The sequence below is a fragment of the Citrus clementina genome, unplaced genomic scaffold (genome assembly GCF_000493195.1).
Source record: "Citrus clementina cultivar Clemenules unplaced genomic scaffold, Citrus_clementina_v1.0 scaffold_9, whole genome shotgun sequence".
NCBI lineage: Eukaryota > Viridiplantae > Streptophyta > Magnoliopsida > Sapindales > Rutaceae > Citrus > Citrus x clementina.
The window spans coordinates 21,755,539-21,779,682 of NW_006261964.1; the positions used below are offsets into that span (position 1 = coordinate 21,755,539).

Sequence of the window (24,144 nt, forward strand, 5' to 3'; positions counted from 1 at the left end):
AGGACCATCCTCTTGTGGTGTTTATTTTTAGAGGATTCAATAGGGCTTCTGGAGTGCAATATTGTCTCCTGATGATAAGTCCCCTTTTTAACTTATGCATAGCTAGATATGTCATTATTATTCTGGAGAGGGCGAAGGTTGAAACTAATTATATATGATGTGTTAATATAAGTATTGCCTTAGACAATTGACATTCAAATCAATGTATAATTATAAAAATAGTTTTATTATTTGAATCCTTAGCATTCACCTATCTTTGGTATAAGCAAAATACCATAGGATCCAACATTACCTGAACAAATATAAATTGTTAATAAAATAGAAAATAATGAGGAAAAAATTAATTTTGACTACATATAAAAATAATTCATACGTGACTTAAAAAATTGCCAAAGACACATGAAACTATAAACGGACGAAGGATGTTTACTTGCTTCCTTTTTTTTTTTTTTTTTTCCTTCCAGAGGTAGAGATGCTGGCAAAGCGTGAGGCAAAACTCGAATCAATTTTTTAACCCGCCGCTTGAAAATCACTCAACTCTTTGCTAATTAATGTAATATACAAACTGCAAACGCAATGCAAATTAACAAAAGCTCATAATATCCACAAAATATTTCTATCGACTTGTGAAAACAATATTAAATGCGTGCTATCTCGTGAGAAACATTGTCTTAAGCGATCAACAACAGCAAGCAACATGATTGACACTCTAGTAAACAGTTACTTGTGTATGGTCCTGGGCATCATGACGATTTCACCAGCAGGGGCCTTTGCTCTACAGGGAGATGATGATTCCACAGCAGCCGCGCCATCACCATTTTTCAATGAACTTACTGTACCACAGGATCAGAGTTTCCTACAGCATTGCATAAGCAGCTTAAACAAATGGTCCTAATAAAATATTAGTCTCTAGTTTGTCAGATTTTGGTATAGAGCCCCCTCTAAGTGTGTTGTGGAGGGGTTATGGGAAAAGAATGCTATCAAAGCTTGGTCAAAAACTTTCTCTCATCGTCCTCGCCACTGGGATAAGGTTCCAAGATTTACCAGTACAGCTAGCATGTACATTAATTCTGCGATCAAGCTGTATGAATAAATCAATTCTCTCATCATCACTGTTTTTTTATAATGAAGATAAATTTTCTGAGTTTTTTGAATTCAACAATCCATCTAAATAGTGTGTTCAGAAATGAAAATCTAAAAATAAAAATCAAATAATTTAGAAACATGTCTTACATGTCAAAAGTGTTTCTTAAAAAGAAAAACCTATAGCGCTCCAAAAGATGGACTATTCTAAGTCTGTTCCAGGTCAAATCAAAACTAACAGCAAAAAACCAAAAACGTCAATTTCTAAACTTAGTGAGGAAAACTCCTCCACAATGGGGGATATGTGCTACCTCAAAGGATCATTACTTTTTCCCGATCTCTTCGTCAACTAAGCAAAACTGAACACACCTTACACATTGCAACTTGAAATCCTCTACACTATTGCTGCTGCTCGTAAATCTGCATATAAGTCTCCGAAAGAGCGACCATTTGAGGAAGAGTTTCTGAAACATGCAAATCCTGCATCTCATACCTGAAAACATGGATTGCGAACATCCCAGTTCACGTTATCAATGCATTTTGATTCAAGTCTACAGAAATCTCTAGAAAAAAAGTATTACCATAGTTCTTCTGACTTCCGCTGCACAAAAACCCTGTAGAATCCTCCCTCAGGTTTACCATCATGAACGATGTTTGCAATTAGATCATACTTGGAACGCAGTTTCTCATTCTCTTTTGGTGTTGGCAAAGGTATGTAGTCCTTCAATTCCAAATTTTTCACCGGAAAGTTGACTGGAAAAGAACATCAGGACCATCAGTTAACAGCAAAGCATTAAATCAAGGCAAAGTTACAACCAATGTATACGGATTTCAATCCTTTGATTCATCATATGTACAAAAACCGGGGCTCCAAGAAATGAAGAACTTACCCAATGTTGGGTTCTTCTCCACAAAGAAGTTATTCTTTGTAAAGCGTCGCATGTGAAGGATCATGTATTTTGGTAATCTTGTGACGCGGTATCTCATCCTTGCCACATGTGGCCGGACAACCTCTGTAACTGTTTCCCCATCAAACTTCTTCAATATGTTAAATAATGGAACCTATAAAGAAACCAGGATTTAGACCAAAGAAACATTATTACGACATTAGAGACAGTTCATTTCCACTTGTAGCTTATCCTTCATAATTCCTACCATTGCTACAGATATTACAGCACATAAAACTCCAAGTTCAAGATTTAAATTTTTTCCATTTTGTCTGTCCGCCTACCACTGCTACACATATTACAGCACATAAACTCCAAGCTCAAGATATATTTTTTCCATTTTGTCAGTCTAATACAACAGCTTATAACCTATGTCCATCTATAGATCATTTTCATACAACTCTCCATATAAGTTTATATTATGACGATAAAAATATATTTTATCTAGCGAAATTCGAAGGCACAATCTATAAATAAAGAAACAAAAGCTTTCTGTTAATTCTAATATCAAAAACTTAAGTGTATCCAATACCTGGGGTATAATATTTTTCTCCATCACATCTTTGAAAAGAGGTGGCGGGGGCAAATCCAGACCAAGCATCAAGAACGGCATCCTAGAAGTTTCTGTAGTAATGTTATCATGATCATCTCCCCCATCTGAACCTTTTTCAGTATTCTGGTCATTACCACAGATGGTATTTTTAGGAATCTCCTTCACAACTTCCAGCTCCCCCTATCAAACAAACCTATGTTTTAGACAAGCACAACTTAATTAAATGATGAACAAAAAGCAAGGACAACAAACTGGGGTAGAGTAAAACAAACCTGAAAGCACTCATATATGATGCTAGTATTTTTCTTTGTATTTCTAAGATCTGAATGCAGTGTGTTAAGAAGCCATGACATGAATTCAACAGGGTTGGACTGTACACCTATTCGAAACCGTTTCTTACTGGCTTTCATAACTGCTTGTAGAAATTCATGTGGGCTGACCTATAGATGGAAGAAATTCATGAAGACTATACTTTCAGAAACCATAACCTCAAACTATAATTATACCTAACTATAATTATACCTGTCCTTTAAAATTTCGAGCATGCCAAATCTTCCTAGTAAGTTCTCCAAAACGATGAACAAGTGGAGATTTGCAGTGCTGGTAATTTTCAGGGATAAGGAAGAAGTTCCTTAATGGAGTAACTCTCATTAGAGATTGAATTGTGACATTCACAAAATCAGTCTCCTTGATGTTATTCAGACCCACCTGAAGATTTGCCAGAGTAGATTATGATTAGCACCAGATCAGATAATGACCACTATTAGTATCTTATTGCCTATCAAAGAGTGATGAATTGATATCTTATTGAAATCTGAGTATGATGAAATTGATTTATTGCAGCAGTATCAATCTATAATAAGAAAAAACAAATAAACATACCATTCCAGGAAGATAGTCCGAACCATCCAAAGCCCTAGACCATAGCTTATTTTTGTCAAGCTGATCTACTTGCTCCTTGGTAAACCTGCATACATATTATTTAAGTATGCTTGAAACTGGATATTGAAATATATTTAAGTAATCTCCAAGAAACTATGCTAATCCAAAGCACAATGATGTAGATCCATGTAAAAGTACAAACATTTTTCATGCACATAAACACACATGCAGAGAGGAGGTGCAGACAAAGACAATACCTTGGATTTAGAACATGCCGAATATCATCCAGTGAAGGGTCATTAATTTCGTAACCATCAGGAAGGCAATAAACTTTCTCTGTTCGAAGATTGATGTAAACATGGTGTCCTGCTTCCAAGCTATGAGTATATGCATGAGATTTCTGCCCTCTTCCTTGGTAATACTTACCACAAACCAAACACGCATACACATTTAAGTTTGAAAGAGAAACAGAGCAGAACTTCTCAAAATCAAAATCCAAAACCTGCAAGAAATTAACAAGATATCAAAAATTCTTTCAGAAATAAGCAATCCAACATCACTCACCTAGTTGACAAGTTGATGTATGCATGGTCAAACATATGAAAGACGAAAACATTCACCTTCACAGCACATAGAAATCTTCTTTCCGTAAATAAAAGCAACATAACCTAGAACAAATCTACACTAAAAACTAATCCACTGTGCACAACATGATATAGGTACCTGGCGATTAACAGTATCAAGATAAGGGCAATCCCTCCGCACTTCAACAAGTCTGCTTCGCTGCCCTTGACCATATCCATTAGCCAAGTCATCCTCATCCTCATCCTTATCTTCATCATCATCTTCACCCGTACGACCATTTTGTCCAACTTTTGCTCCACTATCTCCTCGGCCACCATATTCCTCCTCCTCATCGTCATCATCATATGTATTAGCTAACGGCAAAAGAGGGTTCTCAAAACCCAAACGAGGAGGTGACGGAGACGACTGCTCCACCACTTTCACACTCTTCACGTGCCTGTCTTCATCAGCACTACCATTATTTTTCCTCTTCTTTGTCATCTCGTTTACCCTTTTTTTCTCCAATTTTACTGTTTCCTACAAATAGATTACCAATTCATCACCCATTTTACAACAAATAGCTAACAAACACAGTAGAATACTCCTACGAAGGAAAATATAGGCTTCCAAAAAAAAATTAATAACTCCAGTTCATAAATTTACCTCAAAATACTAAAAGTTACCGTAGTTTAAAGTATAAATTGGTAGATTCTGATTCGTAGAAGAAACAAAATCACATAAACCCTATAGTTTTATAGAGGGGGAGAGAGAGAGTGGGAGAGAGAGAAACTGACCTAGGACGGCGAGACCGACTGCGGCTGAAGGACGACAACGACGGCCGGCAAATCGAAGTCGTGAGCCTCTGAAGGTAATCGACGAGTTCGCGAAAAGAGCTAGTGCTTGCTAAAAATTTCAACTGAAAACCGGAAAAGAAATTGAAATTGTAATGACGATTTTATTTATTTATTTATTTAAAAGTAATGACGGTGTTTTAGATTCCTCCAATCAGAATGGGCCTCCTGGAGTTGAATGTCTTGGACAAAAGGCCTGCTCTTGGATTTTTTAACTTGGGCTTAATGGCCCATTCACAAGGAAAAATCCTGCGTAAAACCCATCCGATTGTTTTTTGATTAATAAATTCATATTATTCCTTTTTCTTTTTTCTTTTTTTTTTGGCTGCAACATAATGGCAACTTAGGCCTTATTTGGTGTTGAGGTGTTATGCCTTTTTAAATCATAATTTTTTTGTGACTAAAAGAATAATAAATATGAAATAAAAGTCGATAGTACATAGTGAATATGATATTTAAATAATAATTTCAACAAAATGATAAATATATTGTAGATTTTTCAGCATACAAGTGTGAAATTAAATTGTCTTAGCTTCTAGCCACATTTACTAATACTTACTAAATACTTTAATGCTAATACTTTTAAACGATAACCGTTCAACTTCAATATCAAATAAGATCTTAATTTGCTCTCCTCTTATAAGTGGACAACAAACTCTGGACCTCTCGCTGATGAGACTTTTCTACGAGTAGAAATTAAAAAAATAATTAAAAAATTAAGAATTTATTTATTCTTTGTGAATTTTATATTTGACCCCTAATTGTTTAATAATTTTGTTATAACTTACTAAATTATAAAACTTATCTATTACAATCTCATTATGTTATGGATGATAAAAATCCCCATGAAAAAGAGGGTTCTAGGAGATTTTTTCCTATTCAAAAAGGGTATGAAGATGATTTTATACAAGAATGAGTATAATTTTTTACTCGGGGAAGGGATGAGGATGAGGTGGAATCCTCATCCACATCACATCCCCATTTGCTCTTCTAGTGCAAGCTCCAAGGCCTCACACCAAGTCTTTACTGACATAATATGCATGCTTAAGTAAGATCAGGTAGAACTATTTTTATTTTATTTTTCTAGAATTATTAATGAATAAATAATAAAATTTAAATTACAAACTATTAAATATTGGTGTAATAACAAATATCAAAATAATTATACAAATAATATAAATATTAATTAATATAAAGATTTTAATATAATTTATACTTAACCACAATCCAAAGCCTATAATCCCACAAGCCCACAATTTACAGATCAAGCTCTAAAACACTTTCTCACCATCTCACTAATTCTTTTCAAATTATTCAAGCCATAGCCAGTACTGAACTCATTCTCATCTCGTCATAACTAGTAGCACGTCACATTGTCAATAGCTAAACAACCCAACTCGTCGCGCACATCAATCATTGCTCATGGACAACTCTCACATCAATATTATACAAAAATCACATTATTTGAATTTTGTTTTGAAAATAATTATTTGAATATTCTATATGCCAAAAGTTTAATGGAGTAGAATAATATAAACCCATAATCATTTTATTTGATATATTTTTAGGTTAATATGATTAAATTAAGTTAAGAAATTAAAAGATATTGCTTACTTAGGATTCTGAGACCCTCATGGATCTCCGATTATTATTTAAGGAGGGGACATAAATCCCCTCAAGCAATTTTGAAAGGGGCGGGAGGAGACGAAGATGTATGCATAATATCAACAATGGATATGAAGATGCCAACCCCCTCCTCTCCCTTTCCTCCCCGTTGCCATCCCTACATTGTGGCTGCTTTAATTTTACAGATTTTATGTTATAGAAGTTACTTTATAAAAGATTAGTAGAACAATTTATATCACTCGAGGAGTTGAAGGCTGAGCAGCTGCAAATTATAATCATTGTCTGTTTCTCAACGAAAGGCACTATGTTTACACTCATCAGAATCTGTTTCATAAATTCCCCAACTTACCATGCATGGCAGTGACTATTCGAGAATATGCAACAACAATCTTATGCTATTATCTCTCACTCTCAGGCGAGCAACCATGCTAGCATAATGCAAAGAGCTAACACAATACCTGAATATCAGACAAATACTCCTCAAAATCTGGTACTTAACAATGATAATTTCGAAAAGCAGAAAATGGCTAGTTTCCGAACGGCCAACGCAGTCAAGTACAGAAATACTAGTGTCTATTTGAGTGCCTCCTAACCGAAAATTTCTGCTGGATCTGTACAGAGTTTCCAACATCTTCAAAATTTTGTCACAGACAAAATCAAATCAATACTAGGTAGGAGATTGAGACGAAGCATTTATGCTTACCATGGTCACACCAACATAATGGGGACAACATGGTGACCAGTCTCAGTTTCCTGTCATCACAGGTAGTTCTCTTAAGTTGGGAATAAAGATTGACCCACCAGATAAGCCTACCCTAATTGTCCGCAATAATTGGTTCTGACGCCGATAGAAGAACTAGAGCTTGAGAATAAGGCCAATTGGAGAATGATCGCTACCGGTAACATCAGGAAGAATGTATGAATCATGGAACTTATCAGCTAGAGATTGTGATACTAGGAAGTAGTCAAGCCGCCACCCTGTTCAATAAATGGAGTCAAAAGAGGATAATGCGCATTTAAATTTTGACAGACATTAAATTAAGAGCATTTTGAGGCACAGAAATTTGCTGAAATGGAGAACACTTGAAAATATGACAGAGTAGAATACAGCAAATGAGGGGTAAAAAATAAGTACTTTCTAGATACAGCTATAGAATAATCAAGGTAGAAGTTCTCTACCTCTATTGGTTTTGCGCCCACCATGCCTATAACCCCAATAAGTATAGCCTACAACACCAGGATGTTGAGCTCTGAAGGTATCTACAAAACCTTTAGATAAGAAGTTTGCGCCAAAAGATTGTCTTTCTTCATCTGTGAAGCCAGCACTTCTTCTATTTCCCTACAAATTGATGCAAATATTAACAAGCAACACTTATAGTTAAAACTAGAAGTGAGTTCTTAAATTGTAACAGAGAGCCTGCAGTGGCAAATATTCATATGTCATCGTAATTGAGGATGCTATTTTGTTCAAGTCTTGGCTCCTAGAAGAAGAAGATTTACTTGCAGCTTCAAAATTTTAAATCACTTACAGCAGGGTTATAAATGTCTATCTCCTGATGAGCACAATTAAGATCACCAGTCAAAATGACAGGCTTCTTCTTTTCCAGCTCCTGAATCATGCATATGAAGTATCATAAGCATCAAAGGCACTTCAAATATCTAACTATTTTGTGAAGAAAAAAACACCATGTCGATAGACATATTACATCCACAAAAAAAAAAAAAAAATTAAATAAATAAATAAATAAAATAAAATAAAAGGAAAAGGAAACAGAAGAAGTTGCACACTGTTGGAGGTCGTGCGTAAAAGATGCGATTTTTTTTTTCTAAAAAGCAACAAGTTACAACTAGAATCATTAAGGCTTATGTTTCTAGAAAACGATACAGAGAGAAAAACACACACATATAAGCATAAAGATGTCTCCCTAATATGGACGTATATTCGTAGCCACAGCTTAGAGTAACTTAAAAACATAGTATTTATAAAGAAGCATAAAAAATAAATAAATAAATAAATTGAGAGAGAGAGAGCACATACTTACTTTCACATAGCTGCTAAGAGATGGATCCCATTCTCTAATTCTGTATGACTAGAATTGAAAGCATAGACATCAGTCAAAAAACTCTTCGAAGAATAAAATAGATTAGCAACATAATACAAGATGCTTGAGCTCATCACCAGTCTTCTCAAGCCATCTCCAGAGTTTGGAACATAACAGCTTAACAGAAAAAATGAATCAAACTCTGCTGTCACCAGCCGTCCCTCACTGTCGTGATCTGATATGCCTAGGCCATATGTGACTGAGAGTGGTTTTATCTACCCAATAAATGTTAAAAACTTTAGAACGCAAACCATTTAGCAAAATCATCACCGAAGTAAAAGAAATAGTTGCAATGCAAAAATCAATCAGCATATAGTTGGACACTTGATAATCAGCATTGGAGAGGGAAAAAATACTTTGTTCAAGAAAACAGCCTCCCTGCTCATACTACAGCAGAGATAAACATTGCCACAAAATTTCAAACAAAGTGAGAAAAATTGATTTCTAAAGATTTAATCTGGCTGCTCAAGTATAAAAGTTGATGGAAATAATAAGCATACCCGTGAGATAATTGCTGTACCAGAATACCCAAGTTTAGAAGTGCTACATGTCCAGAAGCTATTCTCATATCCATCTAGGAGACACTGTTTGATTGATTTGACATCTTTTTCCTGTTTCCAACATTGAGATGCATTTGATACCACAAAGAAAGCAATTGGCAAAAGAAACAACCTTACACCATTTACACGCTGTTCCCACATGTTCTACAAGTTTAGATTAAATGCACGTCAAGAAGTACTGGAATACTTGCCTGCAGTTTGGTTTCTTGCAAGCACAATACATCAAAATTTTCCCTTTGGGCCAGTTGCAGTACAGAGAATCCTTCTAACTTCAGTAACGCTCTTAACCCATTGACATTCCAAGACAGAAGCTTCACAGATTTTGTACCCTCTGCCAGAGGTGGAGGCCTCATAGTTCTAGGGTTATAAGCAATCCATCCCTTTTGAGGCTTCTTATGCGCAAGCATTGTCCAAGGTTCACTTTGGACTGTTGGCAGAGTAACTGCACTATCATTAGTAGCCATTTCACTATTAATATACATACCTAATATTATTTACTTTTTATCAAAAGGACCCTGCCTAGAAACAATAACCAGGTGTCTATGCTCCTGATAAAACCGAATGAACTCAGATTAGACCTAAAGAACATGTAAGTTGGAGAAAGAGTGCATTTTAAATTAACAAAGGATGCCAAATGATTATTAATGAAGCAAAAGTTCAAAATAATAAAGCAGTGAAAACTGTATACATATATTCTACTGTACCTGAAATCTTATCAGTTTTGACTGAGGCTTTAGCATCAACTTCACCAGTTTCATCACCAATTGGTGATTTTTTAGCCCTTCTCTTACTTTCTTGGAGTGCAGAAACTTCTGGAACAGAATAAATTTCTTGAGCATGTTCCTCATGAGAAAACTTCTTAGCCTTCCTCTCCCCTGATATACTTTTCGTATTAGCCTTCCTTTTTACTGATACACTTTCAGCAGAAATGGAGGATACCTCTTCTATTTCCACATGAGAACTACCAACTGCACATAGAAGAAACTTCCAACCTTTAAAAATAAGCAACATAGCATTGAACCAAAACTGATTGAGAGAACAAGGACGAGGCAGAACAAAGGTAAAACAAACAATTGAGAGTAACAAAAATACTTCTGCTCCAATCTTAATGGAAATGACACGACACTATGCAAAATACTGGAGAATATTGAAATTTGATTCTTTGGTAAAAAGAGTTTACCATCCATCTTCTTCTCCACATAAACCTTCAAGGCAGATACTAGATCACGTTTAGAACCTTTAGCAGGGACCCCAATACTCCTGATGATTAAGAATGAAATAAGCATACTAACAAACACTACAAATAGAGGTGCAACATAGTATTCTGCCCATCAACCATCCACTCAATTGATTTCATTCTCCAAATCAATTTGAAGAACCGTCATTGACCGTTCAAGACGAGGCACAAGAAATGCAAGTAATACAGAGAAGCCGACAACTCAACCATTTCAAGTTAGTTGCATATATACTAGTTTGTCATGAAGCTTCCAGAACAAAAGCACCCCCCCTCCATATCTCAGGGAACCCAAATGAAACCTAATAATCTGAATGCACATCAGATGTAAATCGTGTGGGTTTTTCTGAAAGCTATATATGCATGATACAAAATTTCATGTCTTTCTGAATGTTGAGCCTTTAAAACTTTGGCTTACCTCAATATAGTTCTGAGTTCTTGAACTGTCATGACCTCAATTCTCTCGGGATTATCCTTTACACTCTGAATTCCAGCTTCATCGCTTTCCACACCAATATCCTACACATCAATTTACAGTTAAAATTTTCCTTAATTACTCCAATTGTCTCACTATCTTCTTGTACACTAACTAATATTGACAGTGACTCGATGCACAAACCCACAAGACAATGAGGCAAGTTAAAACTATCAGCAACAAAAATCAAAACCATGGCACACCTTTGGGGTCGAACCCACTAATCTGTTCACCTTTTCATCTTCCATGTTATCGAAAGACGATGCCGGTTTGGATGAACTTGCAAGATGCCGTTTAGGCTTCATAGCTCTGAAGGAGACAAAGGTTCCAATTCTAAAATTTCTTGGAGTAACTGCAAAGCTAAAGAAGAAAAGAGATATATTAAAACAGACAAAAATAATTTCTTTAATATAAAAGAAATGATTTTTATAGAATAACTGAAGCTGTCACAAATGAACACAATACCACTGTACCAGCGGATGAAGAGGCACAGTATTTTGAATCGTTAAAGCTAATTAATTTAATCCCAGAACAAAAATTACATTTTTATTACTGAAAAAGCGAAGAAAGAAAGTACCCAGCAGGAGTAACGAAAGCTTTGAGTCCTAGTTGAAAGACTTGATTCATCTATCAAACTCAAAACCTGGTGCAACTTAGGAAGGAGCACGGAGAACAGGGAAGCCAACAATGTGAGACTATCCCAAAAGTAACAAATGTGAAGTTAAATTACCTAAATACCCTTCCGTATGATAGAACTCGATAACGCTTGACTGTGAATCTCAATGCTTTTCTATTTGTCGAAAAGTATGGACTTTTGACATTATCAATTTCTTTTCTTCTTATGAATTTATTATGCGTTGGAATATTGGCATCCTTCATTATTTTCATAAAACCTCTATTTTATAAAAATTATATTTAAAGATAATTATAAATAAAATTATTTTAACTAACACCCTTTAGAAAGTCTTGAAAAAACCGTTGTCCTAAAGATGTGTCGATTAAAGAAAAAAAATAATTTAAAAGTTCATATTCTAATAACACCACTATTATCCTAAAACAACCCCCTCTCTATCTCTTTAATGATTTCCACATTCAAAATTTCTAAAAATGTTTAATCATCTGATATTTCTCTCTCAATATTTAATATATTGAGTTTTTTGTTCTTATTGAATTAGAATAGCGTTTTTTTTCTTTTTTTCTTCAATTTTTTTTTGTTATTTGGTTTATTCTATTTCTTTTTCCTTTGAAGTTACAGGATGATTTTTTTTTTATAAATTATTAGCTCTTTCTTTTTTTTTTATATATGTGTGCAATTTTATATTGATGCTTGAGATAAGGAGGGAAAAAAAATCGTCAAAAGTTTTATTTAAAGCACAAAATGGAGAATTGTTTTTATATATCATTGAATTTTATTGCCGAAATAATAAGCAAATACTAGGTTCTGCAATCCTGTTAAAAGTGAAAAGAATATTATCTTTCAAAAGATAATATTCTGTCAACAAAAGAATTTATTGACAGCATATAGTTGAGAGGTTTACATGATTCAATTTCAGCTGATACAAGCGCTGATAATTCAAACGGCGGAGAAATATAAGCAGTATCAAGGCCAAACTTAGAAACAATGGTTGCTTGATGACTTAGAAAGTCTCTTCAAGAAGAGTCAATTGGCAGCTCATGGTCAAAATTTTGTAGATGACAAGATGACCGATACATTTGCTTTTAGCACACCAAAAGTATTTAAGCTGAAGCTTCATTTCAAAAGGAAAACAAGTTTGAATCATTTTTGTAAACAATTCCCTCCATTTCTTTTTGCTAGCTTTGTTGGTTACTCTTACTTTCAAATATGTTATGAAACTGTGGATCATTGTTGTGACATGGAGAGTGTCCTGACTATTGTTGTTCATCCCACTTAACTGGTGTGACTTGTTGATATAATACAATACTGCATTTGATTCGGATCACTCAGCACAGTGGTACTGAAAGGCACCATATGACCCCAAAATAGTGCCACAGGGGGTTGTAATAATGGTGGTAGTAGTTTTGTAGGTTCACTTAATGGCTCGGCGAAAGCTTCTAAACCTCTGGACTTCTTGGTTAGGAATGTTATTAGTAGAACAAAGCAGCAGGCACATGATTTTGCCCTTTCTTCGATTGTATTCAGAAAATAACCAGGTGCAGCTATTGCGGTCAATGCTTCATATTGTCTATTTATCTCTCTTCATTAAATGCGCATTGACATCTCATTCTATGGGAATCATTCGCTTTTGGTCCTGCAGCCTGCTTGGTATATTTTCATTTGTCAAATCAATTTCATAAAATCATGTCTATATATATATATTTTTTATTTTTTCCCCTGAAAATTCAAAAGCAGGTTTTGATATAATCCTTTTAAGTTCAATGAATAAGTTTTGGAAGATCCAGGACTCCGCCTTGTGTCAGAAAGGGTTGCTCGGCTTATCTTGCATACGTAATAGATAATAGACACTGAAGTTCGGGAGTTGAGATTAGAGGATATTCCAGTAGTCCAGGAGTTTTCAGATGTATTTCTAGATGAACTTCCAGGAACGCCACCTAATAGAAAAATTGAATTTTCTATTGATTTAGTCCCTGGGACGGCTCCTATATCTATAGCACCGTATAGGATGGCTCCAGCTGAACTAAAGGAAATTAAGATTCAACTGCAAGAATTGGTGGATAAAGGGTTTATTAGACCTAGTGTATCTCCGTGGGGAGCTCTGGTTTTGTTTGTTAAGGAAAAGGATGGTATTCTTAGACTCTGCATTGACTATAGACAGTTGAATAAAGTTATAGTACGTAATAAATATCCACTTCCGCGTAATGATGACTTATTTGATCAACTTCAGGGATCGAATGTGTTTTCTACGATCGATTTGCACTCGGGATATCATCAACTTTGAATTAAAGAGTCTGATGTTCCTAAAACAGCATTCAGAACCCGTTATGGACATTATGAGTTCTTGGTGATGCCATTTGGGTTGACTAATGCTCCAGCAACTTTTATGGATCTTATGAATAGGGTATTTCGCCATTATCTGGATCGATTTGTGATTGTGTTTATTGACGATATTTTAGTGTATTCTCGGAGTCAGGAGGAACATGCGGAGCACTTGCAAACTGTTTTGCAGACTTTAAGGCAAAAGCAATTGTACGCCAAGTTCAGCAAGTGTGAGTTCTGGTTGGATAAAGTAGTATTTCTAGGTAATGTGATATCAGCTGAAGGAATTTATGTCGATCCTCAAAAGATCGAGCAGTTGTAAATTGGGAACGGCCTACAAATGTGACCGAGGTTCGAAGTTTCCTAGGATTAGCTGGCTATTATCGTAGATTCTTAGAGGGATTCTCCAAAATTGCTACTCCTTTAACACGGTTAACTAGAAAGAATGCTAAGTTCCAGTGGGATGATGACTGTGAAAAGAGCTTTCAAGAACTCAAGGCACGTCTTACTTCAGCACCAGTTCTTACACTTCCATCGGGTAATAAAGGGTTTGTAGTATACAGTGATGCATCCAGGCAAGGGTTGGGTTGTGTGCTAATGCAACATGGGAAAGTAGTGGCTTATGCTTCTAGACAACTTAAAAAGCATGAGCAAAACTACCTAACTCATGATTTAGAGCTGGCAGCAGTGGTATTTGCACTCAAGATATTGAGGCATTATTTATACGAGGCAACGTGTTAGATTTTCACTGATCATAAGAGCCTGAAGTATTTATTTACCCAGAAGGAATTAAATTTAAGACAGAGGAGATGGATTGAGCTGATTAAGGACTATGATTGCACTATTGATTATCATCCGGGCAAAGCCAATGTGGTAGCTAATGCACTAAGTATGAAGTTTTCCAGCTCTATAGCTCACTTGCGAGTGACATATATGCCTTTATTGATCGAGCTGAGATCTTTGGGAGTTGAATTGGAAGTTGAAAATTGTAGAGCTTTGATAGCTAATTTCGAGTTAGGTCGACTTTGATTGACAAAGTTCATCAGATGTAAGATCAGGATTTGCAGTTACTGAAGTTGAAAGAGGATGTGCAAAAAGGCTTACAAATTGATTTTGCAGTGAGAGATGATGGAGTTTTAGTTATGGGTAATCGACTTTGCGTACCCGACATTAAGGAGTTGAAAAAGGAGATCATGGAAGAAGCTCATTATTCAGCTTATGCAATGCATCCTGGTAGTACGAAGATGTACCGTACCTTGAGAGATCATTACTGGTGGCAAGGTATGAAGAGAGATAGCAGAATTTGTATCTCGGTGTTTAGTTTGTCAGTAGATTAAGGCTGAACATCAGAGACCTGCAGGGTTTTCGCAGCCGCTTCCTATCTCTGAGTGGAAATGGGAGCACATCACCATGGATTTTGTAGCGGGACTTCCACGTACCTAGAGTGGTCATGATAGTGTTTGGGTAGTTGTTGATCGACTTACAAAATTTGCTCACTTTTTACCATTCAAGACCACTTATTCGATGGACAAGTTAGGGAATATTTTTGTGGCCGAGATAGTTCGACTTCACGGAGCACCTGTGTCTATTGTTTCAGATAGAGATTCCGATTTACTTCTAAGTTCTGGACAAGCTTGCAAAAAGCTTTAGGCACCAAGTTGAATTTTAGTACAACTTTTCATCCACAGACTGATGGTCAGTCAGAGTGTATTATTCAAACCCTAGAGGATATGTTACGAGCTTGTGTTTTGGAGTTTAAGGGTAGTTGGGACATTTATTTACCCTTGATGGAGTTTGCTTATAATAACAGTTATCAAGCTAGCATCGAGATGGCACCTTATGAGGCTTTATATGGCAGGAAATGTAGAACTCCCGTATGTTGGGATGAGGTTGGAGAGCGGAAGCTTTTTGGTTCCGAATTGGTTCATAATACTAATGAGAAGATACAACTTATTCGGGAAAGATTAAAGGCGGCCCAAAACAGAAAAAAGAGTTATGCAGATAAGCGTAGGCGGGAACTTGAATTTGAAGTGGGTGATAAGGTTTTCATACGGATATCTCCTTGGAAAGGGGTACTTCGATTTGGGAAGCGCGGAAAGTTAAGTCCACGTTACATTGGACCATATGAGATCGTGGAGCGTATTGGTCCGTTGGCGTACCGATTAGCTCTACCACCTGAGTTATCCAAAATCCACGATGTATTTCATGTCTCGATGCTCCGGAAGTACATGTATGATCCTAGTCATGTGTTATCGAGACAGCCAATTGAGCTGAAAGAAGACTTGACATATGAAGAGGAGCCCGTGGAAATACTAGAATAGAAGCACAAGTTTTGCGCTCAAAAACCATTCCGTTAGTAAAAGTGCTGTGGAGGAATCACACAAAGGAAGAGGCTACTTGGGAACGCAAAGACTTAATGCGAGCCCAATATCCTCACCTGTTCTCATTAGATGTGTAAATTTCGAGGACGAAATTTTCATAAGGGGGGAGGATTGTAACATATGCACTTTGATTTTTCCTAATCAAGTGTATGATTTAATTTTTCCTCTTTGATATTAATTTTAAAATTGTCACAACATTAAATCGAGATGAATTGAGCGCGATTAAAAGCTCGGGTAGTCGGATTTTATTTTCATCACAGGTCTGGTATTAGCTTAATTTGTATTAAGCTTAAGTGCCAAAAAAAAAAAAAGAAGCTTGTTTCTATAAATGGAAAGGGGGAAGCAAATTTCCAAAAGAGGAAATAAAGAGGGGCACGTGAGAGAGAAGGAGAGAGAGAGAAATTGACCCGTTTAGCTCGGATCCGACCCACGTCCTTGACCCGGCTCCAGCCCTCGATTCCGGCCACCGCACCGGCCAAGCTTGGTACTGATTTGAAGCTTGAGCGATGCCGATCATATCCCCGCTGTCATCGTCATCGGAAGCAGGCAGAATGCTGGCGATCGAAGCTTGAAAGACCGCGGCTCAACCCGTTTTCGTCACCGTCAATCTCGCCGGAATTAGATTGCACCACCGGTTAGGTTCGAATCCTCACGTCACTAGCTTTCATTTCCGACCAACCCCGCCACCTTGAACCTCTGTTTTGGCCGTGAATGACCACCGGAAAGCTCACGGCTTTGGGAGCACGATCCGCAGCCATCACGGCGCGTGGGAGGTCACTGCAGGCACCGTTGGACTCACCGAGGTATGAACTATCATACCTAAGTTTCCCGTCGTCGTTGACCAGCAGGGGCAATTCAGTAAATTCATAAAACTTTAGGGTGAATTTATAATTTATGGAATCAGTGGATAATTTGGTAATTTTAGGTTAGGGCAGTGAGGTAATTTGAGATTTTGAGGGTAATTTGGTAATTTAAGTCGTTAAGGACATTTTGGTAATTTTACGCTCCGAGGGTAATTTCGTAATTTCTGACATTGTGGTAATTTCGTTATCTGAATTAAGGACAATTTAGTAATTGAAGATTCTGAGGATAATTTTGGTAAAATAATGATATTGGGGGCATTTTGGTGTAGGGGTATTTTGGTAAGTTTGTGCATGCAGAAATAGTTTATTTTGGATAGATATTCGTTTCGAGAATTATTATGTAAAATTAGTTGTATTTCAAATTTACGGAGAATGATTATGTCGTTTCCTTGATTAGAAGGATCCGCGAACGAGAAACAACTCGCGGACATTGTTGATATCGAGTTTGGACTTCGTCACTGTGAGTGGAATATACAAAACCTATTTTCATAGTATATTCTGATTTTACCATACAGTACAACATGTTTTCGATGCTTCGATTTAATGATTTTCTAGAAAATTGATTTTTATCTATGTGTTGATATTTATTGTTATTAAGAATGAGTTTGATTAATGATTTTATTATCGTTTTTGAGTAAATGCATGATATTAGAATTGAGTGGATTTTGAGATATGTTGAATAAAAAGAAAATGAGATTTTAGATGTGATTATATGTTTATGTACATGTGTATAAAATGTTGTTTGGAAAATCATTGGACAGTACCATTCCCCTCCAGATACAGAGATACAAATAATATGAGATGAATACAGAGATACAGATGAGATGAGATAGAGGCCTTTGGGGCCCGTCTAAACACACATAGAGGATTTGGGTCGTGTGTTTGGGCGTTTTTGCCTTTTGGGGGCTTATGCATGTAGTATGATGATTACAGAGATACATATGTTAAGATACATGAGATATGAGATGAGATTTTCCCGTCTATCCGTTGTAGCTCCAGGGCATGATGGTTCCCTGATTGCCCGTCCGTCGAGGTCCGGATATGATGAGATCATTCCCCTGGGTACTTGTTTGGTGATAGTTTTTGGTATTCAATATTTGGTATTATAAGTATTATGATTTCATTGATTTTATGCAGATTTATGTAATATGATTATTTCAGTGCATGATTTGAATTGAATATGTTTATATAAGTTCTTATGATATTTTGATGAAATTGATTTGAGAAAGATTAAATTATTTTAAATAAATTTATTTTTCAAAAACTATTATCCACTCACTGAGTTTTATACTCACCTCTTTTTTATTATATTTTTTCCCTCACAGGAGATTTACAGGTACATTAGTGACCCAGCAACGATAGTTAGATTTGAAATTGTGGCCGTGTTAGGAGTCGTAGATTTAATATTTTGATATTTGGGATATTGTGAATTGTATTTATTTGTTATATTTTGTAATTAAGGATAACCATTATATTTTAATATTAGAATGATTTGGGTGGTATTTGGTATGTTGACTTGAGAAGTTGGTTATGAAAGATGGATGGATATTGAATTATTTTGGGAGTATTGTTTTGTAAATTGCAGGTTTGGGGATGTTTTATTTATAGGGGAGATTCTGTCGAATTTTTGATAGAATTCTTAGATATCATAATTATTATCTATTCGATTATACGAGTTTAGATAGACTCGCCCTTGGGGTGCGGGACGGGTTGTTTCAATACGCCTGCCTAAAGTACCAAGAAACCTCTGATTCTTGGGTTTAAAACAAACCATATGAAGATGCCCCAAAAACTGAGATGAAGCAACTGACTAAAATAATGACCAAGGCAAGGAGTGAGGGTGGCCATGCTCCGACACCGAGATGATTAAAGAAATCCTGTAAAAACTAGAGTAGAGCAAACAACAAATTGATTTAGAGGAAGATGAAACAAAATGGTTTAATGGCTTAACATGTAAAGATAGGTTCCCTCTAATTTTCACAACTTTCTAAATCAAATTTCATACTATTCAAGACAGCTTTAAAAAACTTAGAATTTGATCAATAAGGATGCAACATATTACATGACTAAGACTCCATCACCTCTCACCGTAAAATCGGTTCGTAAACCTTTTTGCACATCCTCCTTCAACTTCATTAGCTGTGGATCATGAGCTTGCATTTGGTGAACTTTATCAAAGTCGGCCTAACTCGAAAATTAGCTATCAAAGCTCCACAATTGTCAGCGTTCAACTCGACTCCCAAAGATCTCAACTCGATCAACAGAGGCATATATTTCACTCGCAAGTGAGCTATAGGGCTGGAAGACTTTCTACTTAGTGCATCAGCTACCACATTCGCTTTGCCTGGGTGATAATCAATAGTGCATTCATAATCCTTATTTAGCTCAATCCATCTCTTCTGTCTCAAGTTTAGCTCTTTCTGAGTAAATAAATACTTGAGACTCTTATGATCGATGAAAATCTAACATGTTGCCCCATATAAGTAATGCCTCCATGTCTAAAGTGCGAACACTACTGCTGCTGGCTCTAGGTTATGTGTTGGGTAGTTTTGCTCATGATTCTTAAGTTGTCTAGAAGCATAAGCCACCACCTTCCCATGCTGCATTAACACACGACCGAAAGCCTTTATGTATGTTCAGATAGGCCCCAAAGGGCTCTCATCTCATCTGTATCACTGTATCTGGAGGGAAGGGTACTGTCTAATGATTTTAAAAACAATCTCTATACTCATATTCATGTACATTCTAATCATACTTTAAATCATACATTTCTTTTCATTATCACATCTAAATCTGCTTTTCTTATCTTTAAAATACTATCATATTTTATTCAATGTCGATACAGAAAACCATTAACCAAACATTTTAATATAATATCAATGCGTGAATAAAATCCATTTCGAGAAATCATTAAATCAAAACATTTAAAATACTTATTTCGCAAACATACTTTACTATCATAATTAACTATGAAAATAGGTTTTGTATCTTCCACTCACAGTGACGATGTTCACACTCGATTACCATCTACGTTCGCAGACCGGTTCTCGCTCATGGATCCTCCTAAATAAAGGAAATGACATAATTATTTTCCGCAAATCGGAATTACGACAAAAATATGCCATAAAATCGAAACGAACATCTATCCATAATTTACAATTCCCGTGTCGATATAATTACCAAAATACTCTCAAATCTGTAAATCATTAAAATACTCCGAAATTGTAAATCACTTAATTACCCTCGAAATCGTAATTACACTTAATCCTCAATTTTGGGAAGTACTAAAATATCCACAGGCTCAGAAATGCCGTTGCTGGTCAACAGTCACTAGAATTTAGTCAATGTTGGTTGGGAAGCTCCAATCTGAAAGTTCTAATCACGCTGAGTCTAATAGTGCCGGTGGTGAGCTCCCAAGCGCGGCAACGACGCTGGAATCTAGCTTGGCAGCTGTGAATCTCCAACGATGCTAAAAATGGAAGAGGGAGTCATGGGGAACAAAACTGAGGTGGGGGCGTGGTCAAATTCTGGTAGAATCAATGGCAGTGGTGATGGGTTTTGGTCGCGGTTTCTCAAGCTTGAAACGACAGCAATCCCGTCGATTTTCAACGACAATGACGGCTGGGGTATGATGGCCGGTCTTCAAGCTTCAGATTGGTACCAAGGTTGACCGGTGAGGTGGCCGGAATCACAAGATATGGCCGGGTCATGTTTGCGAGTTGGGTCGAGTTTTCGGGTCGGTTTTGACAGCTTGTCTCTCACTCTCTCACACGTGTGTCTCTGTTTCCCCTGTTTTCCAGCTTCCTCTTTTATTTATTTTAACTTTTAACCGCTCATTTTTTTTTTAATTTTCACATATGTTACAAGTGACATACCTCCTTATAAACTCAAGTATATCTCTTTTACTAGTTAATGTGGAATAGAACTCAACAATCTCTCCCTTGGACGAAACCACTGCCGGACTCCGGTTTTTTCGTTCGACACAATTGAGTTGTTCTACCTCCACATTCCGGCTACTAGAGTCTAACTCTAATACTCTTGTTGGGGGGACTTAACATAAGATTTTTAGGTATTCAACCCAAAAGACTAACCTTTTAGGTGGAGTGACTTACCTTCTTATAAACCCAAGTCTCTTCCCTTTACTAGCCAATGTGGAATATAACTCAACACAAACTAACACATAAAGAAAAGGACATATGCTCGATACATATTGGATCCAACATTTAGCTACGCAATTGGCCTTTGAGAGGGGTTGGCGCAAGCTTTGGGCTAGAATGCAATTCTATGTTGGTTCTTTGTCTTTTTAATAATCCAAAGCTTCATTTGCATTGACTTCAATTGGTTATGCAAATGCTATTCTGTATTTCTCATGCTTATAGAGAGGTCAATAGTGTGGTTGGTAATTGACAAATCTTGGATGATTCATGGTCAACTTTCTCATGATGCCAATGGGTTTTGAGTTGTTATATTTTGTTTGTTAATTAATTTGCATCTTTATGATGTTTTGTCTTGGTTGGCTCATTACCTCCTTAGCTGTTTACTTGCAATTCTTTTTTTGCTCACAAGCCGTCCCTCGCTGTCATGATCCTGCGCTATGCCTAGCCAGCCTAGTTCATATACCTTCAAGGCAGATACAAGAGTGAAGATAAAGCACGAAAGAAGCATAAAGCTACAAGCTACTCTTATGCCATCAAAACCTTCTACTCAATTGATTTTGATTTCATTCTCCAAAGAAAAATTTGGGAAAATTAATATAATGCAAGTTCAAGTTACTTCGGCCATTTGGGGTTGGTTGCAAATAAATTCTTTGCGAAGAACAAGCACAAGAAAATTTGCTTCATATTCCTTGAAGGGGCTGGCTGGCTAATGAATTTCACTCTAAAAGAAATATATTCTTCTGCAATCATATTATTTGTGACGACTTAATTTTTATCGCTAAATGTCATTTTCTAGGACCATTGGTGATCTTGTAGCTAAATGTCATTTTTTTTGTGGCCAAAATTAAGTTCATCACAAAAGCTCACTTTTTACGATCAAACACAATTTTCGTCGCAAAAGCATTTGCCATATATGTTTATTTTTAATTTATTTGTGACCAAACACAACTCCATCACAAATTCTATATTTTCAGTGACCACTTAAAGATTTTATCACAAAAAAAAGTGATAAAATATATAATTTTTTTAGACAATTAAATTTTCATCCAAAATATCTACTTTTTGCAACTCTTTCAAATCGTTGTAGAAAGTCAAAGATTTTGGCGGGAAATCTACTGCCAAAGCAAATTGCAAAAGATATTTATAATACTTTTTGCGACAAATCACATTTGGCCACTAATCAGCTAATGTAGACATTTTACAACCAATTTTAAATTAATCACAAAAAAATGATATATAAAATCTTATAAAAAAATTCTATTTTGTGACTAATCATGACTGGTCACAAATTGCATACTTTTAGCGACAACTTTAAAATATTTGTCACAAAAAATGAAATATTTTTGGCGGAAATTCAATTGCCTTACGTATTAAACTCAATTTGACTAACTTTTTGCCACCAAATTTAGATATGGTCACAAAAGACTTACACGTTATATATATTTGTATTATTCTTCTCTCTTTCTTTTTTATCTCTAAGTTCTCTTACTCTAATAATTCTCATTCTCTTGTCCTATCTCTATTTTTTTAGCTTATTTTTCTAACAAACTTTTTTTTTGTTACCTAAATTTATTTAATTATCATGTGTAGAAGTTAACTAACTTTTGTGCTTTGTATTTTTTTTTTGTATGAATTAAATATTGAAGATCGTATAAAAAGAAGTGAATAAAATCAAGATGCAAGGAGGTGAAGAAAACCAAGAAACTCATGAATAAATGTAATTGTTCCAAATATTACAATGTTATTTGATGATCATTATGTAAACATTCCAAATGTCACAATTATGTAATTGTTCTGAATAATATAATTTGTTTGCTAATTTTTTAGTATTTTTTATCAATAATAAATTTTTTAATTTAATTTCTCTACTTTTCGAAAGTTTGTTATAATTTTTTTAATTATTAAGGAAAAATTCAACTAAAAAATTAAACAAAATATAAATTCATAAAATTATAATAAAAATCTAATGTTGTATTTAAAAATATATTTTCTATGACTAGTTTTAGGTTGGTCGCAAATATTGTTATACTACGACAAAATAATTGGTGGCAAGAAAAGAACAGAGACAAAGTGAAATTATATTTTGTGACCTTTTGTTTTGTCGCTAAATGTAACACCCTAGGCAAATCCCACATCGGCAAAGTACGAGAGAGATGTTGGGTTTATAAGGGGTGATTTACAACTTAATTGGCAAGACGCGTTTTTGGGGTGTATGGGCACCTCAGGAACAAAACCATGTGGGCTTTGGTAAGGCCCAAAGCGGACAATAACTTGCCAGGTCTGGGTTGGGTAATGACAATATGGTATCAGAGCGGCTCTGCGTGTCCTCTTGAGCGATGGTGAGGCAAACCTCAGAGAGAACGCTGAGTCCTTAAATGGGGTGTATGTAACACCCTAGGCAAATCCCACATCGGCAAAGCACGAGAGAGATGTTGGGTTTATAAAGGGTGATCCATACTTTAATTGACAAGACACATTTTGGGGTGTATGGACACCCCAACAACAAAATCATACAGGTCTTGTTAAGGCCCAAAGCGGACAATATCTTGCCAAGTTTGGGTTGGGTCATGACAATATTTTTAAGACGAGGGGTGAGCCGTCAACTCAGTGAACAAATCCATGCACAATATTTGAAAACCTTTGTCATTTTACCTTTAAACATTTTATAACATCTTATGATAATATCTTCATTTAGCATAAAGGGTGGATTCATGTCAAAGCATTAAAAAAACATTAAAACATTCATAAAAACATTAAAACATAAACATTTGGTAGCTCATACCTCGTAGTCATCATCATTCATCATTCAAGGTACTATACCCTGCATTATTACTATACCCCGCATTGTTCATAACATCCTTGTGCACAAAATCATCATCATACCAACAAGCTGGCCATAGCATTACATAA

The 24,144-nt window shown here is 35.8% G+C and overlaps 2 protein-coding genes across 11 annotated transcripts; both read right to left on the minus strand.

The window, feature by feature from the left end:
• Positions 1-522: 522 nt before the first annotated feature.
• LOC18031785 (U4/U6.U5 tri-snRNP-associated protein 2) lies at positions 523-4,959 on the minus strand. Of its 4 annotated transcripts, none has more exons than XM_024189998.1 (11): positions 4,824-4,959; positions 4,189-4,566; positions 3,723-3,967; positions 3,466-3,550; positions 3,106-3,291; positions 2,856-3,023; positions 2,563-2,763; positions 1,974-2,145; positions 1,665-1,836; positions 1,453-1,576; positions 523-856 (listed from the first exon to the last, which is right to left on the minus strand). In XM_024189998.1, the coding sequence occupies exons 2-10, from the start codon at positions 4,528-4,530 to the stop codon at positions 1,483-1,485; spliced, it is 1,665 nt and encodes a 554-aa protein (XP_024045766.1). In that variant the 5' UTR covers positions 4,531-4,566; positions 4,824-4,959; the 3' UTR covers positions 523-856; positions 1,453-1,482. The 4 variants fall into 4 exon arrangements, with proteins under 4 accessions (XP_024045766.1, XP_024045765.1, XP_024045764.1 ...); XM_024189997.1 differs by having other exon boundaries at positions 523-1,081; XM_024189996.1 differs by lacking the exon at positions 523-856 and having other exon boundaries at positions 1,194-1,576; positions 4,189-4,559.
• A 1,805-nt stretch (positions 4,960-6,764) lies between these two features.
• Positions 6,765-11,673, minus strand: LOC18032036 (DNA-(apurinic or apyrimidinic site) lyase, chloroplastic). 7 transcript variants are annotated; one of them, XM_024189999.1, is made up of 13 exons: positions 11,455-11,673; positions 11,081-11,237; positions 10,821-10,921; positions 10,349-10,428; positions 9,873-10,136; positions 9,360-9,610; positions 9,109-9,219; positions 8,686-8,823; positions 8,549-8,596; positions 8,036-8,116; positions 7,686-7,845; positions 7,348-7,484; positions 6,765-7,204 (listed from the first exon to the last, which is right to left on the minus strand). In XM_024189999.1, the coding sequence occupies exons 1-12, from the start codon at positions 11,502-11,504 to the stop codon at positions 7,363-7,365; spliced, it is 1,563 nt and encodes a 520-aa protein (XP_024045767.1). In that variant the 5' UTR covers positions 11,505-11,673; the 3' UTR covers positions 6,765-7,204; positions 7,348-7,362. The 7 variants fall into 7 exon arrangements, with proteins under 7 accessions (XP_024045767.1, XP_024045769.1, XP_024045768.1 ...); XM_024190001.1 differs by having other exon boundaries at positions 6,765-7,484; positions 11,111-11,237; positions 11,455-11,672; XM_024190000.1 differs by having other exon boundaries at positions 6,765-7,484; positions 9,360-9,595; positions 11,455-11,672.
• Between the last annotated feature and the right edge of the window lie 12,471 nt (positions 11,674-24,144).

Bases quoted from the DNA above. Each gene is read 5' to 3' on its own strand.
- LOC18031785 (XM_024189998.1), bottom strand. From the start codon at position 4,530: ATGACAAAGAAGAGGAAAAATAATGGTAGTGCTGATGAAGACAGGCAC. The intron at 2,146-2,562 runs GTATTGGATACA...GTTTCTTTATAG, and splicing joins AGAAAAATATTATACCCCAG to GTTCCATTATTTAACATATT. The intron at 1,577-1,664 runs GTAATACTTTTT...CCATGTTTTCAG, and splicing joins CGGAAGTCAGAAGAACTATG to GTATGAGATGCAGGATTTGC.
- LOC18032036 (XM_024189999.1), bottom strand. From the start codon at position 11,504: ATGAATCAAGTCTTTCAACTAGGACTCAAAGCTTTCGTTACTCCTGCT. The intron at 11,238-11,454 runs GTACTTTCTTTC...TTTCTTCTTTAG, and splicing joins GCTTTCGTTACTCCTGCTGG to CTTTGCAGTTACTCCAAGAA. The intron at 8,824-9,108 runs GTATGCTTATTA...TTTATTGGGTAG, and splicing joins GTACAGCAATTATCTCACGG to ATAAAACCACTCTCAGTCAC.